The 15,469-nt window shown below is 38.7% G+C and overlaps 2 protein-coding genes across 5 annotated transcripts in view; both read left to right on the top strand.

The window, feature by feature from the left end:
- The window catches only part of zmiz2 (zinc finger, MIZ-type containing 2), a 33,302-nt gene extending 30,078 nt beyond the window's left edge, over positions 1 to 3,224 (top strand). For all 3 annotated transcript variants that reach the window (XM_006797332.3, XM_006797333.3, XM_006797334.3), the window contains one exon: positions 61 to 3,224. In XM_006797332.3, coding sequence (XP_006797395.2) covers positions 61 to 168 — 108 coding nt within the window. In that variant the 3' untranslated portion in view covers positions 169 to 3,224. The remainder of the gene's footprint in view (positions 1 to 60) is intronic.
- Positions 3,225 to 4,759: 1,535 nt separating this feature from the next.
- ppiab (peptidylprolyl isomerase Ab (cyclophilin A)) lies at positions 4,760 to 7,106 on the top strand. 2 transcript variants are annotated; one of them, XM_006797331.3, is made up of 5 exons: positions 4,764 to 4,938; positions 5,539 to 5,569; positions 6,208 to 6,296; positions 6,405 to 6,577; positions 6,672 to 7,106. In XM_006797331.3, the coding sequence occupies exons 1-5, from the start codon at positions 4,870 to 4,872 to the stop codon at positions 6,805 to 6,807; spliced, it is 498 nt and encodes a 165-aa protein (XP_006797394.1). In that variant the 5' UTR covers positions 4,764 to 4,869; the 3' UTR covers positions 6,808 to 7,106. The 2 variants fall into 2 exon arrangements, with proteins under 2 accessions (XP_087700110.1, XP_006797394.1); XM_087843984.1 differs by having other exon boundaries at positions 4,760 to 4,938; positions 6,208 to 6,577.
- Positions 7,107 to 15,469: the final 8,363 nt, after the last annotated feature.

Below are 15,469 nucleotides of genomic sequence, written 5' to 3'. Positions count from 1 at the left end.
TTATTTAATTTGAAAAACATTTTAAGTGTCTATTTTTTTCCTTAATTATCTGTCATCAAGCTTCTTCCTGAGCTGACCAACCCAGATGAGCTGCTGTCCTATCTGGGGCCTCCGGACCTTCCCAACAACAGCAGTGATGATCTGCTTTCTCTGTTCGAGAACAACTGAGTCAAACTTCCATTCCAGCCTCTTTCTCTCTTTGCTGTAGCTCGGCTCAGTTTTCACCAACTTCTTTGTGTGTGTTATGTTGTTTTTTGTGTATCAGTTGCTCTGAAGTGTCCTGCTGCTGAAATTCTTTGAGTACAGTGTTAAGGTGTACGTAGGAACACTCTCGAAATGTGAACACTATTATGAGTATGAAGAATGCAACAGTACACAGGCATTGACTCTACAGACCAGCATTTGAAACTATAGCACAAATCACTGGCTGGAGTATTTTGTATTTAATGATTAAATTGTTTTTTGTTTAGTTTTTTTTATTGGTGTACATTCATAAAGGAGTTCCCAAAATTTGACTGGGGATTTTCATACATTAACATACACTTCTGCACATTGTGAGTGCTGCAAATTGTCTGCAGATCGTTGTATTGTAACTTGTCCACATGTTAAGTATGATAATGGAAACAAAAAGTTTCATGCAAGAATATTTTTGTATTCTTGCCTTAAAATTAGGTTTTTCTGTAAGGTTATTATTGGCTTATTTTTAATGCCAACTCAGCTTAAAAAACATATATATTTATTTATATATACAGTTAATTTGAATTACCTTCCATTACATAGCACCTTTTGTTTAAAGCACCCCTACTATGCTTTTGGGATTTTTCTCATTCTGTAGCTTTTTTTGTGTGTGTTAAGTTTACACAGTTCTAAAAGTAAAGGTTCAAGCTAAACAGGGTCACCCCCCATAGGATACACTGCTCCTAAACGGTATAATGATTATTTATAAACTTGTTTGGCTCTAGCCAATAATATCCCACTAATTACCAACAGACTGCAACATAAACTTCACGACTCAAATACTGATATGGCTTCAGATAGCATATTGCCAGTGACGAGCAATTTGTCTGCATCTGCATTGTCTGGTAATATTAGCCAAAAGAAAGACAATTTTATGCTACAGAATATGTGACCAACGGCCAGGGTGGTATCATGGCATTTAATTTTTGAGGGGAAGGTCAAATCCAACTATGAGCTCACTTTCTGAGTTGAAAAAGTTGAAAGCACCTGTTTTTCTAAGATTTTTGTTAGTAATACAATGGAAAGCAATAGAAAACATTTAGCACTGGTTATTTACATAAACACATTGCCCAATAATGACCAGTTAAATCAAACTGGGGATTGGGATAAGTGTGTTTTCAATAGACAGTATACAAGTTGGAGCCCCGTTTGAAGGTTTGAATTTACTGTTTTCAGCTTTTGGTTAACAAACATTTGAATGTGACAAGGAGGGGCGAGTCTGACTGCGAAACTAGTTGTGTATTGGCTAATGACATGTCGATCACAAGTCATATAAACTTTCATTTTGAAGCATAGTGTGAATAAGATTTACAAAACAGTATTTTGTAAACTAAATTCAGAAATAAGTTACTGAGGTCAAATCACATATAGGGTGTAAAGAGGTGCTGGAGCAGTTTCCCTTTTATTCGTATGAAAATATTACATGGGACCATCATTGAAAGAGCTGATATATATATATATACACACACACACTCAAGAATAGCTCTGACATTCTCATATTATAAATCATAAATTTGTAAGTGATATCTGTTGGAAGTTGATGTTAATCCAAACAAGCAATGTGTGCTCTATTTATAAGAACAGCCAGATATTCTGAGATTATAATTGGGGAAGCCATGAGTGATGTCAATGGTGAGGTGAGGTTTATCTAACCTTATAACGCTGTGGTCAATTTATGAGAAAATTCAAATTTACAAGATAACAAAGGAATGTGGTATGATCCAAACCCAGTAAACTTGGGGTCATTTAAAAGTATTTATAGTTATTTTCAAGCAGCAGTGGTTTGATGAGTTTGAGCCAACCTTGGGAAACTGAAGATGATTACATTGGACATTTTTGGTAATTGATAATATTATTAATTAAATAACTAAATATTAATCTTACATAATTTAGTTTGTTTACATTTATTCAGGTAAAGATTGATGATTTTGTGCAATTTTATTTAAATTAAATACTATAAGTAACTATATTTATTCATACAAGTATTTCTTGCTTGAGACCCACTAATTGGTAGCATGATGCATTTCTTAGTTGTGGTCATCTTCTGGGAATTGATGATAATTCAAGATAAAGAAAACTGACAAACATTTTCTTAAATACACAATGATTACAATGTAAAATGAGAGTGGTTAAGGTGTAGAGCTAAAAGACACCTGTCGTCATAGAGTAAATGAGAAAAAGCCCAAAGTATGAAGGCATTGCCAGTAGGCCTTTTCCACAACATAAAGCTGGGAGAGCACTGACATTCATTGTCTCTCTGACATCCTTCAGCACTGTGAAATGTACAAAGCCTCACTTTCCCTCTGTTGGTTTACCCTCTTTTGAGGGCTTTCAAAAATACTTTATATGAGCTGTGGGTCATGGCATTTTTCTGCCATTTGAAAGTTAGTATGTTTTTATATTGTTTTACATTTATAACCCATCATGGCACGGGTTTACGTATTGTATAATCAACTGTTTTCATTAGAGAACGTGTGTGTGTATCAGACAAATTGTTAAACATGATAATTTTAATGTTATTAGTTGGATAAAGGATCATTGTTGGCACTGTATACTGTATGTTTAAAAGTGTTAAACCAATTGTAAAAATCAAGGTCATACATAAAAGATGCATGTGTGACAAAAAAAAATGGACAGTCAGCAGTCATCAAGATAAAGTTGAAATTATTCCTAATGTGGTTTTTTTAAAGTTGACATTTTTTGTATGAACTATTTACTCGTTGTGGTCCAACATTGTGTTGACAAAGCAACAGAAATTCTTTTCCAGGTTGAGCTACGCAAAATTATATTTGAAAAGTATGAACAAACAAATTTACTACAAAAAAACTAAACAAAAAACAAAAAAGATTTTTAAAAATGTTCTGCCTATTTTGTAACACATTGTAATTGCCATTATTTTCTATTTATTTTTTAATTATAATTATCATTGTATTCACAGTTGCTTTGTCCCCTTCCTGAAACTGAATCAGAATTAAACATTGCTATTTGACCAATGGTGTTTTTTCTATTTAACTTTAACGTTTATTTTAGTTTTAGCTTTTTGAATGTATTTATTGTATGTAAAGCTTTTTCCATCAGAATGCCAACTGCTGTTTGGGTTAGTCATCTTTATTAATTTTGTTTTCCCTAATAGTTAACTATTAGTCTGCTTTTAGCTGGATATTTAAACTCTGTGTTATAAATGGATAAAACTAATAGCATAAATAATTTTTTGAAATAGTTTGTATGTTACAGCATTTTTGGGCTCAGAGCATAGCCTTTAGAATTAATCCTACTTCTATTAGCAGGCATATCATCAATAAACAGTAGTGGTCTGGTTCTACTGGCAACCATGCCTATGCCATAACATTGCCTCCACCATTTCTCTCTTTCTCCATACTTTTCTCTTACTAGCATGCTGTCCCAAGTTAATCTTTGATTTATCTGTTTTTTCAGTGTAATGATGGCCACCTTGACATTTCTGTGGACCTCATGTTGAGAGTTCCATTGAGCAGCTACCAAATGGAAATCCAACATTTGGAATCAGCTTCAAATCTTTGATCTACTTAATTTGTCATAGACCTCTCCTGACCATGAAACTGCTTGTTAGTCAACTGTACAGTTAATGCTGAACCTGAAAATGGGGGACTATGTATAAAAATTCCTAAATTTTCTGTTCAGACAGTTCATCATGCCATCCACAAATGTTGGCTGAAGCAGTATTATGCAAAAAAGAAGGCATATGTTAAAATGATCCAGTAGTGTCACCATTGTATGTGCACCAAAGCTCATTCAAAAATGGACCAAGGCAAAGTGGAAAGCTGTTTTGGGCTCAGATGAATCATCATCTGAGCCCAAATGTAACTGATGTAATGGTCTCGATGGACTTTGGTCTTGTCTTGGTCTCGCTTTCTCGGCGTTGCTGTCTCAGATCGACATAGTGGTCGGGGGAGATTTGGAGTCAACAGTATCCATGACACACAACGTAAGTTCTCTAAGAGCCTCACTTAATTTCCTTTCGCTGCTCAGTTCTCACACAGTGGCTCAGCTATGCTTCAATCCCTCCATATTGTGGCCAATCACATACGAGCATATAGGATAATATCATTATGAGAAAAACAGAGAGGGTGAGAGATGCGACAGTCAAGTGGAGCGTGCGTCTGTCCTCTCTGTAAGTGAGTGAGACAGTAGACAGCGGGGAAGAGGGCTGTGCGAGTGCATCGCAAAAACACATAAATATGCCTGACACCCGTAAACGAAGCAGCATCTGGCTGCAGTTTAAAGACTTTTTTTGTCTCGGTCTCGGTCTTGGTCTTGTCTTGGTCTCGATACCCTCTGGTCTTGGTATTGTCTTGGTCTTGGTTTAGCTGGTCTTGACTACAAGTCTATCAAAAGGGAATAATTTAGGTCAGGGACCTAACTGTTTTGCTCCCTGCCCCGCCCTTGAGCGTTGCCGTGGAAATGTCACACGTAACCTCGATTATCTTAAATCCAATTGGTCAGCATTGGAGTCTTTGAAAGGGAACGGCTGTGATTGGCTGTGGGCCCTTTACATCGCTGCCGCAAGACCCATCCAAAAATAGACCCGAGTGTCGCTGTCAGGTTCAGTACGTTATTCTTTATCACGACCGAATCGCGAGCACATTTGTGAACATGGGAAACCCCAGAGTTTTCTTTGACATCACAATTGATGGCGCTAACGCCGGCAGAATTGTAATGGAGGTAAGAGATTTCCTATTATCGTTTATTTTGTCACTCCGTGTTCCAGAGCTACAGCTTCGTCATCTTCTAAGGAGTAGTCTCAATTTCATTCTCAATAGTCTGATGAGATTTAAAACCTCGCTGCTTTTTTTTTTAAACTCTCGTTAAAGAAAATGCATGTAGGTGTCAGTGTTATCGTCAGGTGACAATATAAACTGAGGGCAACCATAGTGCTACTATGGTTAGCACTGTGGTTTCCAATCTAGCCTCTCTGTGTGCGGCCTATGGCTTCTTCCAGTGTCTCCGTGGGTTCTCTCCGGGTACTCCAGTGTTCCAGGTTAACGGTTTTTTACATGAACTATTTATATTTGTATGTTGCATTCGCAGATCGTCAATTCCTATGAGTAGTGCTTGGGGAAGGGTGGGGTTGCTGTCTCTAGTATAGGGTTGAGTGTCGATAAATATGCTGCTTAAAAATATATTAAAGTTTAAGCAAATAAATAAAAGCTAATCCTTTAGCAGGTCTCAAACGTGCGTGTTTTTATGACATCAATAAATTCTCAACCTTAAAACAGAATCCCCTGTTTCCTTTCCACTAATTGAAATCTCTGTGTTTTGTAGCTCCGAGCTGATGTGGTCCCGAAGACTGCAGGTGAGGTTGAAAAACATTTTCCGTGTGACTGTGCGTCCTCAGCTTCCTCACACCCAACAATCAATTTATGTTTCACTGCTGAAAAGTTTGCGTTCCCATTCAACCTCAGCGGGATTTATTCTAAATATCTGTCAGGGTTATGGGTGATAGAGATTGTGAAAATAATACAGGAATCAACTGACTCGTGGAGATACTAACACCTATAGCTTAATACTAGAAAGAGAAGGATCTGTGTAATGCTTTACAAATTTACTAGATCACCAACCACTAAGGTTTATGCCACAGCTGCCAAAAAGTTATATTATTATGACATTATTTATTATATTTCTGAGATGAATAATTCACCATAACATACTTAATCAAAATGGTATTTCTAAAAATGTTAAAATATAATTATTATTGTTATCCATGAAGTTTCAAATTTACTGTAAAGATGATAGAACTTTATTAATCCCTCAGGTAGGTTCCTCCAGGAAATTGAGTATTCAGGGTTTTTTTTGTTTGTTTGTTGTTGTGTGTTTTTTTTGTTTTTTTGTTTTTTTTTTTACAAAAAGTAGAAACATAGTGTGCATATTATTTTTATTGACTTTAGTTGCTTTATATATTTTTAAGTAAGCAACAATATGTTAATTTTACAGAAAACTTCCGTGCTTTGTGCACTGGAGAGAGAGGTTTTGGCTACAAAGGCTCCACATTTCACCGTGTGATCCCTAAATTCATGTGCCAGGTACAGTCGAGGCTTGGAATATGTAGTGTCCTCACTTTCACCTGTATGTATGTATGTATGTATGTATTTATGTATGTTTACCACATGTGCTTCATTTTTTCTCTTCAGGGTGGAGACTTTACCAACCACAATGGAACAGGGGGCAAGTCCATCTATGGAGAGAAATTTCCTGATGAGAACTTTCAGTTGAAGCACACAGGCATGGGGACACTGTCCATGGCCAATGCAGGGCCCAACACAAATGGTTCCCAGTTCTTCATCTGCACAGCCTCAACTGACTGGTAAGCTCTACTTAGTAATGCTGCTGCATTCAGGTTCTATTCAGCTTATTTCAGGTGTCTTTCTCGCATACTAATACTTTCCTCTGCTCTCCAGGCTGAATGGGAAGCATGTGGTGTTTGGCAACATTGTGGAGGGTATCGATGTTGTCAAGGCAATGGAGAAGCAAGGCACAAAGAGTGGCACAACTAAAGCCAAGATTGTCATTGCTGACTGTGGCGAACTAAAGTAGTGTAACTCATTCCCTTATCTGATATAGCCTTTATCATCCACGCCAGTCAGTTTTTATGGTTCAGCATATCAACAGTCAGAATGGGGGAAAAACACCAAGTTGACCAACTTTCTCCTTCTAAAATGTTTGTCTGCTGTGTTGTCATTTGTCGTGTTATTTTTTTGTTTGTTTGTTTTTTTAAAATAATTTATTTTGTTTAATTTCTTTTTACCTATAACATTATCCTTTTCATGATCACATTTGTTAACGAAATCTAGATAAAATGGTGGTGGTGTTATAAATAAACTAATTGAAAGCATGTTTTTTTGTGTATGGCCTCTTTTATTTATACATTATCAGAATCAGAATCGTGTTTATTGGCCAAGTATATGTGCAGACACATACAAGGAATTTGGTTCCGGTAGATGGTGGCTCTCAAGCACAGCAATGTAAATCACACACACACACACATGTCTATATATACATTACACATGCATACACATACATACTAAAAGTTGTGTAAACCAACTATAAATAACTAATCTAAACTTATATACATAAAATACAGCAATGAAATTAGGTGGAATGAATACTACAGAATGTACATAAGGTGCAGTTGCAGTCTAGCAGTGTGACAGGTCAACTGTTTAGAAGGGAGACGGCGAGGGGAAAGAAACTGTTCCTATGTCGGGTGGTCCTGGTCTGCAGGCTTCTGTACCGTCTGCCAGAGGGCAGCAGATCAAAAAGTCTGTGTCCAGGGTGTGAGGGGTCTGTGATGATTTTCTCTGCCCGTTTCCTGGTTCTTGAGAGGTACAGATCCTGGATGGAGGGCAGGGGGGCGCCGATGATCCTTTCTGCTGCCCGTACAGTCCGCTGCAGTCTGCTCCTGTCCTGTTTAGTGGCTGCACCATACCAGACTGTGATGGAGGAGCACAGGACAGACTCAATGACCGCAGTGTAGAACTGGATTAGCAGGTCCTGTGGAAGACTGTACTTCCCCAGTTGTATCAGGAAGTACATCCTCTGCTGGGTCTTTTTGAGGATGGAGTTGATGTTGGTCTCCCACTTCAGGTCCTGGGAGATGGTTGTACCCAGGAACTTGAAGATCTTCACAGTCGACACAGGGCTGTCTGATATGGTGAGGGGGAGCAGAGTTGAGGGATGTCTCCTGAAATCCACTGTCATCTCTACAGTTTTAAGTGTTCAGCTCCACATTGTGCTGACTGCACCAGAGTACCAGCCGCTCAACTTCCTGCCGGTATGCAGACTCATCACCATCCTGAATGAGGCCAATGACAGTGGTGTCATCTGCAAACTTTAGGAGTTTAACAGCCGAGTTCTTGGAGGTGCAGTCGTTAGTGTAGAGGGAGAACAGTAGTGGTGAGAGGACACATCCTTGAGGGAATACTGAGGGACCGAGTTTCAGAGGTGATCTCACTTGTTGCTTTCTATCTGTCAGGAAGCTGGTGATCCACTGACAGGTAGCTGGTGACACGCTGAGCTGGGAGAGTTTGGAGGAGAGAAGTTCAGGCACAATGGTGTTAAAAGCCGAACTAAAGTTCCTGCTTTGCTGCGTTAGTCCACTTCTTCACAGTTTTGACTACAGGCTTGACACGTTTGAGTTTTTACCTATAAACTGGAATAAGATGGACCATGCAGTGATCAGAATGTCCCAAAGCTGCCGGGGCACAGAGCGATAGGCATCTTTTAGAGTGGTGTAACATACACACATGCACTAGGGAGCATGCAAACCCTTAAGATTAACTTAAATTCTAAAGTCCAGCCAGCTCTGCCACTTTTGCTGAAATCACATAATACTTTGGTTTCAGAATTCTGTTTCCAGTGGTTTGGATTATCTTGTTGCTTAAAATTTCCACAGCAACGTGAAGAAGCCTGCTTGTTTGCAAGTCATTGTCCTTCAGGTGTATTTACAGCATGTGTTCTTTGTTGCATATACTCACTGGGATTGATAAGAACACAGAGCAGACAAGCAGGGCACATTTCTTGGAGCATTACATCTCATCTGTTAAAACAAGAAATTGCCAAAAGAAATAAATGAAAACTTTACTGATCAGTATGTGAAATTACTATCCAAGCCCCCTAATTCTGAAGCTAAACCTTCCCTCTATCCACTTTCACTTCCACTTTTTTTTTTATGGCTCCAAATCACACTTATATTGTATTATACTTTATATTGTAAGGTAAAAGTGCTTCAATAATAGGAGACCCCAAAAATCAGATGACCACCTATGAGCAAGTACTTGACAAACAGTGGAAAGGAAAAAAACTCTTTTAACAGGTCATAGCGCAGGGGTGGGCTACTCCAGGCCTCGAGGGCTGGTGTCTTGCAGGTTTTAGATATCACCCTGGGTCAACACACCTGAATCACATGATTAGTTAGTTACCAAGCCTCTGGAGTTCTCCAGTGGCTTGTTGAGGTAATTTAGCCATTTGAGTCAGCTGTGTTGGCTCAAGGACACATCTAAAACCTGCAGGACACTGGCCCTCAAGGCCTGGAGTTGCCCAGTCCTGTCATAACAGAACCAGGTACGGGGAGGGGCCTCCATCTGTCGTGATTGATTGGGGGTGATGGTTGATATCCATCCATCCATTTTCTTTTGCTTATCTAATTGATGGTCATAGCAGAGATAGAGCTTGTCAGTCAGTTGCAGGGATAATGCATAGTGACAGACAGCAGTCCAAACTCATATTCACACCTACAACCAATTTCGAATACCAATTAACCAAAACAATAACAACTCTAATATGGTAGAACCCAACTCTATCAGCCGATATATCAGCCTATCTGCAATCTGCTGCCCTGAGCCGCTGTTTCTGTGCTGCCCAGCTATGGTGACAGTGGCACAACATGTCGCCCCCTGATTTTTACCATCTCTGCAGAAACTCTGACATTGGCAAATTATGTATTCGGAGTAGGCGGTGGTGTGTCAACAACAGGTGGACACACTGCAAGACCAGGTAGCGCTCCAGACCAGAGTTCTGAGATCTGGCTCCTCCGGGCACCAATAATGATGCTCCACTGGATTAGGGAGGGGGATGAGCCCTAGGCCATATATATGGCACAAAAAGAATTGGGCACTGAGGCTGCTCATGTTAATTGAATCCAAGGTTCTACTAACGATTGTACCCCTCATCTCCAGACTTCTCCCATTATAGAAGGCGTGAGAGTGAGACTTAGGAGATCCTTAAAGTGTTCCATCCATCGGCTGATTATATTCTTCGACCACTGTACACAGTGTGAATAAGGCACTGCTTTCGCCTCCCGAGTTGTCTTACAATTTTCCAGATTGGCTTGAGGCTGACCAAAAGTCTTGTTTTCTGATTTAACTAAACTCTTCCTGCACCTTTTTTTTTTTTTTGAGTCAGCCACTTACTGTAGTGGCTGGGGGTGGCTGCTTGGCCTGCTGGTACCTGTAAGCTCCCTCTGGAGTCCCACAAGCTCTAAAGGCAGACTCCTTTTTCAGCCTGACAGATCCAAACCTTGGCATCAACCATCTGATTCTAGGATTACCGCCATGAAAGGCACCAATGACCTTGCAGCCGCAGCTCCTTGCAGCTGCCTCAGGAAAGGAGGTGTGGAATATGGACTCAATATTCCCAACTTCCCTTGGAAAGCAATCAAAGCTCTGCCAGAAGTGGGAACATCTAACATGTAAGCTGGAGAGGAAATTATGTTGCAGTCATTTAGAACAGAGGTTCCCAAAGTGTGGGGAACCTCTGTTCTGTTGATATATGACGCAATCCTCATTTAAACATAGGTCAACCCTGTTTTTGGCAATTATGACAGTTTCAATAAAACCTGCAAGTTCCTGCATTTATGCTGAAAAGCAAAGAAAAGTTAAATGATGCTTGTACTCAGTGTTGGGGAGTAACGGAATACATGTACCAGCGTTACGTATTTAAAATACAAAATATGAGTAACTGTATTCTGTTACAGTTACTGTTTAAAAAGATGGTATTCAGAATACAGTTACTTTGTTGAAATAAAGGGATTACACGGCGGTCTTTTCCTGTTTCATATGTTAGGCTGTCCCCTCTCTATTTTTGGTAACTGCATGCTGGTGGAAAACCCAAACAAAACACGTATTAAGAGGCTCTAATGCCTGGGTCTCAATCTCACGGCCCATGTCACCTCTACTTGCGGCCTGCATGAGTCATTTTACCCACACTGGCTTTTCTCTGGGATCTTTGCTCCAGTACGACAGTCTCACGTTGCTGTGGAGAGTAAGTCTGACTTTGATTCTGATTTTCAGGGGGATATGGGGTCATAAATCACAGGTTTGACACAAGGTGTATATTATCACCTTATGGTATTATCATCAGCTGTTTTTACGTCTCTGAAGCGAGTCTGTGTGTTCTTCAAGTTGAATGTCCTCTTTCCTTGCATGAACATTAAAATTAAAAATATAAAATATTTGATCTGACACAACACAGTTTGTAAAAAATGAAAACAGTAAAATATTTCAGTTAGAATATTTTTATTACATTTAGTAGAGAATTTATCAAAACAAAATTAGCAATGTTCAGTGTTATTTACAATAAAAACAGACACACAAGATTAAAAACCAACTTGAAGTACACAGATTAAGGCATTAACATCTCATTTGCTAGTGTCTCCTTTAATGAACCGCACAGAAAGTGATACAAAAATAAATTTAAAACAATTCAAGTTTTTCTATAGAAAGGGCTCTATAACAAAACAATAGAGATAGAAACAGGAATTGAGAACAACAACAATCACAGCACAAAAAATTCACAGATACAAAACATGCAAATCCAATACAGCATAGGTAATACAATGGTAATACAGGTCCCATCTAGAAATTATCATATATATATATATATATATATATATATATATATATATATATATATATATGCCTCTCCTGTGCTTTAACTCAGTAAAACTAAGGATGCTTTGCCAAATTTTGCACACCATGCTCCTTTTTTTCCAGATACTAATTGACGCATTAGAGCAACATCATCATATCAATCATGTCAATCAGAATCTCATATTCTTACAATAATGTTCATACAGTATATTCAGGGTAATAATTATCTGATCCTCTGTTGAATTTGGTTTGCTCACTTACAAAGAAATGAACAGTCTCTAATTTTTAATGTAGTTGCATTTTAAAGGAGAAACTGAATATCAATCAAAAATCCAGACAACTCCATTACTTAAAAGTTATAAATTGAATAGCATATGATTTAGTGGAATAGGTAAATGATCCCCTATAACCTAAAGCCAGAATTCTGGCCTCCACAGATTGGTTATGTGCCCATGTAGCACAAAGACTATATTCAATCTATCAAACATTACAATTTCTGATCTCAAAGCCTTCAGGAAAAGCTTTGTGAGAAAGTAACGGCTGCTGGTGTGATGGAATAAAAATATAAAACGACTATCAGTCATTCTCGGTCTCCATGTAAGATCTTGCCTTAATAGGTAAGGATGATCATGACCCAAGACTATGATCTGAAGGCAGTTGGGACCACAGTCGCCAAGAACACGATTGATAACACTCTAAACTGTAATGGATTAAAATCTTGCTGAACCCACACGACCCCCCTGGTCAAGAAAGCACATGTGCAGTTTGCACACTTCTAAATGATTCTGGGAACAGTCAGGTGAAAGTGGGGTGGCTGTAGCTCAGGAGGTAGAGCAGGTCAGCTACTAATTGGAAGGCTGGTGGTTTGATCCCTTGCTGCCCCAGTCTGTATGCTAAGTATCCTAACCCTAACCCCAAGCTCATATGAATGTGTGTGAATGCTTAGATAGAAAGCACTTAAAGCATAGAAGACAGTGCTTGTGTGAATGGGTGAATGTGGCTTGTTGTATTAAGCACTTTGAGTGCTCTAGGAAAGTAGAAAAGTGCTATATAAGAATCAGTCCAAGTCCAGTGGTCATATAAAACTAAAATTGAGCGTTTCAGGGAAGAAAGATGTTGACCCAAAGAATACCATCCCCACAGTCAAGCACGGAGCTGGAAACATTATGCTTTAAGACTGTTTTTCTGCTAAGGTTACAGCATGACTTCACTGCATTAAGGAACCAATGGGCAGGCCATGTACTGTAAAATGTTGAACAAGAACATCCTTTCCCAAGCCAGAACACTGAAGGATCGTGGATGGGTCTTCCAGCATGACAAATACCCCAAACATATAGCCAAGACAACAAAGAAGTGGCTAAAAAAAGAAGCATATTAAGGTCAGGAAGTGGCCTAGCCAGTTTTCAGATGTCAGTCCTATAGAAAATCAGTGAAGGCAGCTAAAGCTTGAAGTTTCCAAAAACCTAAAGGATTTAGAAAATTTCTGGGCCATAATCACTCCTGAGATGTTTGTGTGGTGGGGTGTTGTCTTTGGCTCTGCCGTAGAGGAGGGTTGGTGCAGCGGGTTAAGGGTGTAGTGTCAGGGGAGGCTGGCAGACACAGCAAGGACCTATCATCATAATCATGCATCCACTTTTTCTGCAGTAGCTGAGGAGAGCGAGGGCAAGAAGCACTGCCAAGTGACCAAAGCTGGAAAGCTGTTCACGCAAGCACAAGATTACAAGGACAATGCACATTGTAAATGAAGACTCTGTAATTATACTGCCAAGCGTGGGTCACACTTGCTACAATGCACAAACCTGGTGACAACTACAAAAAACATCTCACAACTACATCTACCAATAAGGGCTTCTTTACCAAGTACTAAGTCATGTTTTGCCTGAGGATCAAATACTTATTTAACTCAAAACATAATTTTCATGTTTTTTGGATTTTGGTTGATATTTTTCTCCGTCCATAAAAATGAAATTACCACTACTACTACTACTACTACATTTCATTTGTTTTTTAAGTTAGTAAACTTACACATTTAGCAGGGGCTCAAACAATGACTTCCTCCACTATATGTATGTATATATACACCCTATCTCCTCCTTAATGGATGGGCCAATCTGAATGAAAAATGTCACAAAGAGCAATTATTTTAGCATTTATTTATTCTAAGTGTAAATTATTTTGATATTTCTAAACAGGACGTTCGTTTCATTATCCCCCTGCATTCGCAGGGGGATAATGAAACGAACGTCCTGCAAACATGCATTTCGTTTGCATTTCTTTCACTTATCACTTTTTATGTATATTGCCCTTAAGTTAATGGTCACTAAAAATTGTACCTGCGATGGAGTTGGAATGACGGAACTGAAAAAGCACCACAGGCCTTGCAAAAAAACACACATAAAGTGGGTTTTTGCCAGTAGAAGTAATTTTTAATACTGCAAGGCATAGACATTAAGATGGACAACATCACAGCTCCCTATTCTTGTTAGCATAGAGGATATGAGCCTGACTAAAACATATTTTATCAAATGTAGCAAATATGTAGTCAAATTGACTTTTACTCATCACTATGATATTTTGTCACTGTTTAGTTGCTTGATGCTAAAAAAAGGTATCTGATGACTGAAAGTGACAGGTAGCTCCTTTGAATAAATAAGTAATGTAGACATGTTTTAGCATCTGTTTAGATATTGTACATAAAAACATTGGAGGACTTTTTAACAATTTTTAAATAGTTTCTCTTATGGCTGATACAGCATTTTTAGATATACAACAATAAACTACTGTTATCAAGTGAGCTACCATTTGGGTCAGGCACAAGTTGTGGCTACAATACTATGGTAATGTCATGCTAGTTACACTCAAAGACATGGGCTAAAAAGGCAGGAAGTGATAATGGGTATTCCATCCATCTTTATATGCTTTCTATAACAGAAAGTTATAGTCTGATGTGGCCATTTGATTATCTATTGACCTCTAAGCACCCAGTTAAGATGCAATTAATTCCCTATAAAATGCACACAAATTGTCACTGAAAAGTCATGACAGTTGAGTTCAGATTGCTTGTTGCTCTTGTTTGCGTTCCAATACTATGGTTCAAAATACAGGTATGTATTTTGTGAAATACACCCTTTCTTGCCAAGAGCAGTGTTGCAGAGTAATGGAATACATGTACCGGCGTTACGTATTTAAAATACAAAATATGAGTAACTGTATTCCATTAGAGTTACTGTTTAAAAAAGTGATAATAAGAATACAGTTACTGTGTTGAAATAAATGGATTACACTGAAGTCATTTGCTGTTTCACAGGCCATCCCCTCTCTAATTTTGGCAATTCCACGCAAACCCAAACCTGGAAACCCAAACAAAACACAAAATACGAGTCTCTAATGTAATGTTGGTGGCGTCAGTTACACAATGGACCTGGAGCAAGCACAACAGAGCCACCAACCGTGGGCAGGAATGTATTTCTTACTTGGAGATTCTGACAACACTTCATATTTGCCAGCAACCAAGCTGCTGAGAGCAATAGTAATAGCACAGTCTGCTCATTTCCAGCTTCTCATTTTTATTCTTCAACCATAATAGATTATACTATTTCTTTTATGCTGGGTGTAGGTGCAGGCACTAAGTTTATCCTTTGTCTGAAGAACAGCCAACTTTCTTTAGATTTGCTGCTCCTTGCAAACAGGTTTGAACACCATATGGGTGGGGAGACTAGAGCTGTGTGCCTGAGATGACCTTATTGGAGATATCTGTACTCACTGAGATAATAAAGAGCTAAGAGTACACCCTCTTTAATATCCACAGACTGTACAGATCCTCTTTTTTT

The sequence above is a fragment of the Neolamprologus brichardi genome, chromosome 7, assembly GCF_056152115.1.
Source record: "Neolamprologus brichardi isolate AB-2024 chromosome 7, ASM5615211v1, whole genome shotgun sequence".
In the NCBI taxonomy this organism is placed as follows: domain Eukaryota; kingdom Metazoa; phylum Chordata; class Actinopteri; order Cichliformes; family Cichlidae; genus Neolamprologus; species Neolamprologus brichardi.
Note: the sequence above shows the minus strand (reverse complement) of the source record. Positions and strands in the feature narration are given on the sequence as shown.

What these genes read in the sequence shown, in the direction of transcription:
- ppiab (XM_087843984.1), top strand. Translation starts at nt 4,870, where the DNA reads ATGGGAAACCCCAGAGTTTTCTTTGACATCACAATTGATGGCGCTAAC. An exon ending in CCGGCAGAATTGTAATGGAG is followed by an intron (nt 4,939 to 5,538) that starts GTAAGAGATTTC and finishes TGTGTTTTGTAG; the next exon opens with CTCCGAGCTGATGTGGTCCC. An exon ending in TGCACAGCCTCAACTGACTG is followed by an intron (nt 6,578 to 6,671) that starts GTAAGCTCTACT and finishes TCTGCTCTCCAG; the next exon opens with GCTGAATGGGAAGCATGTGG.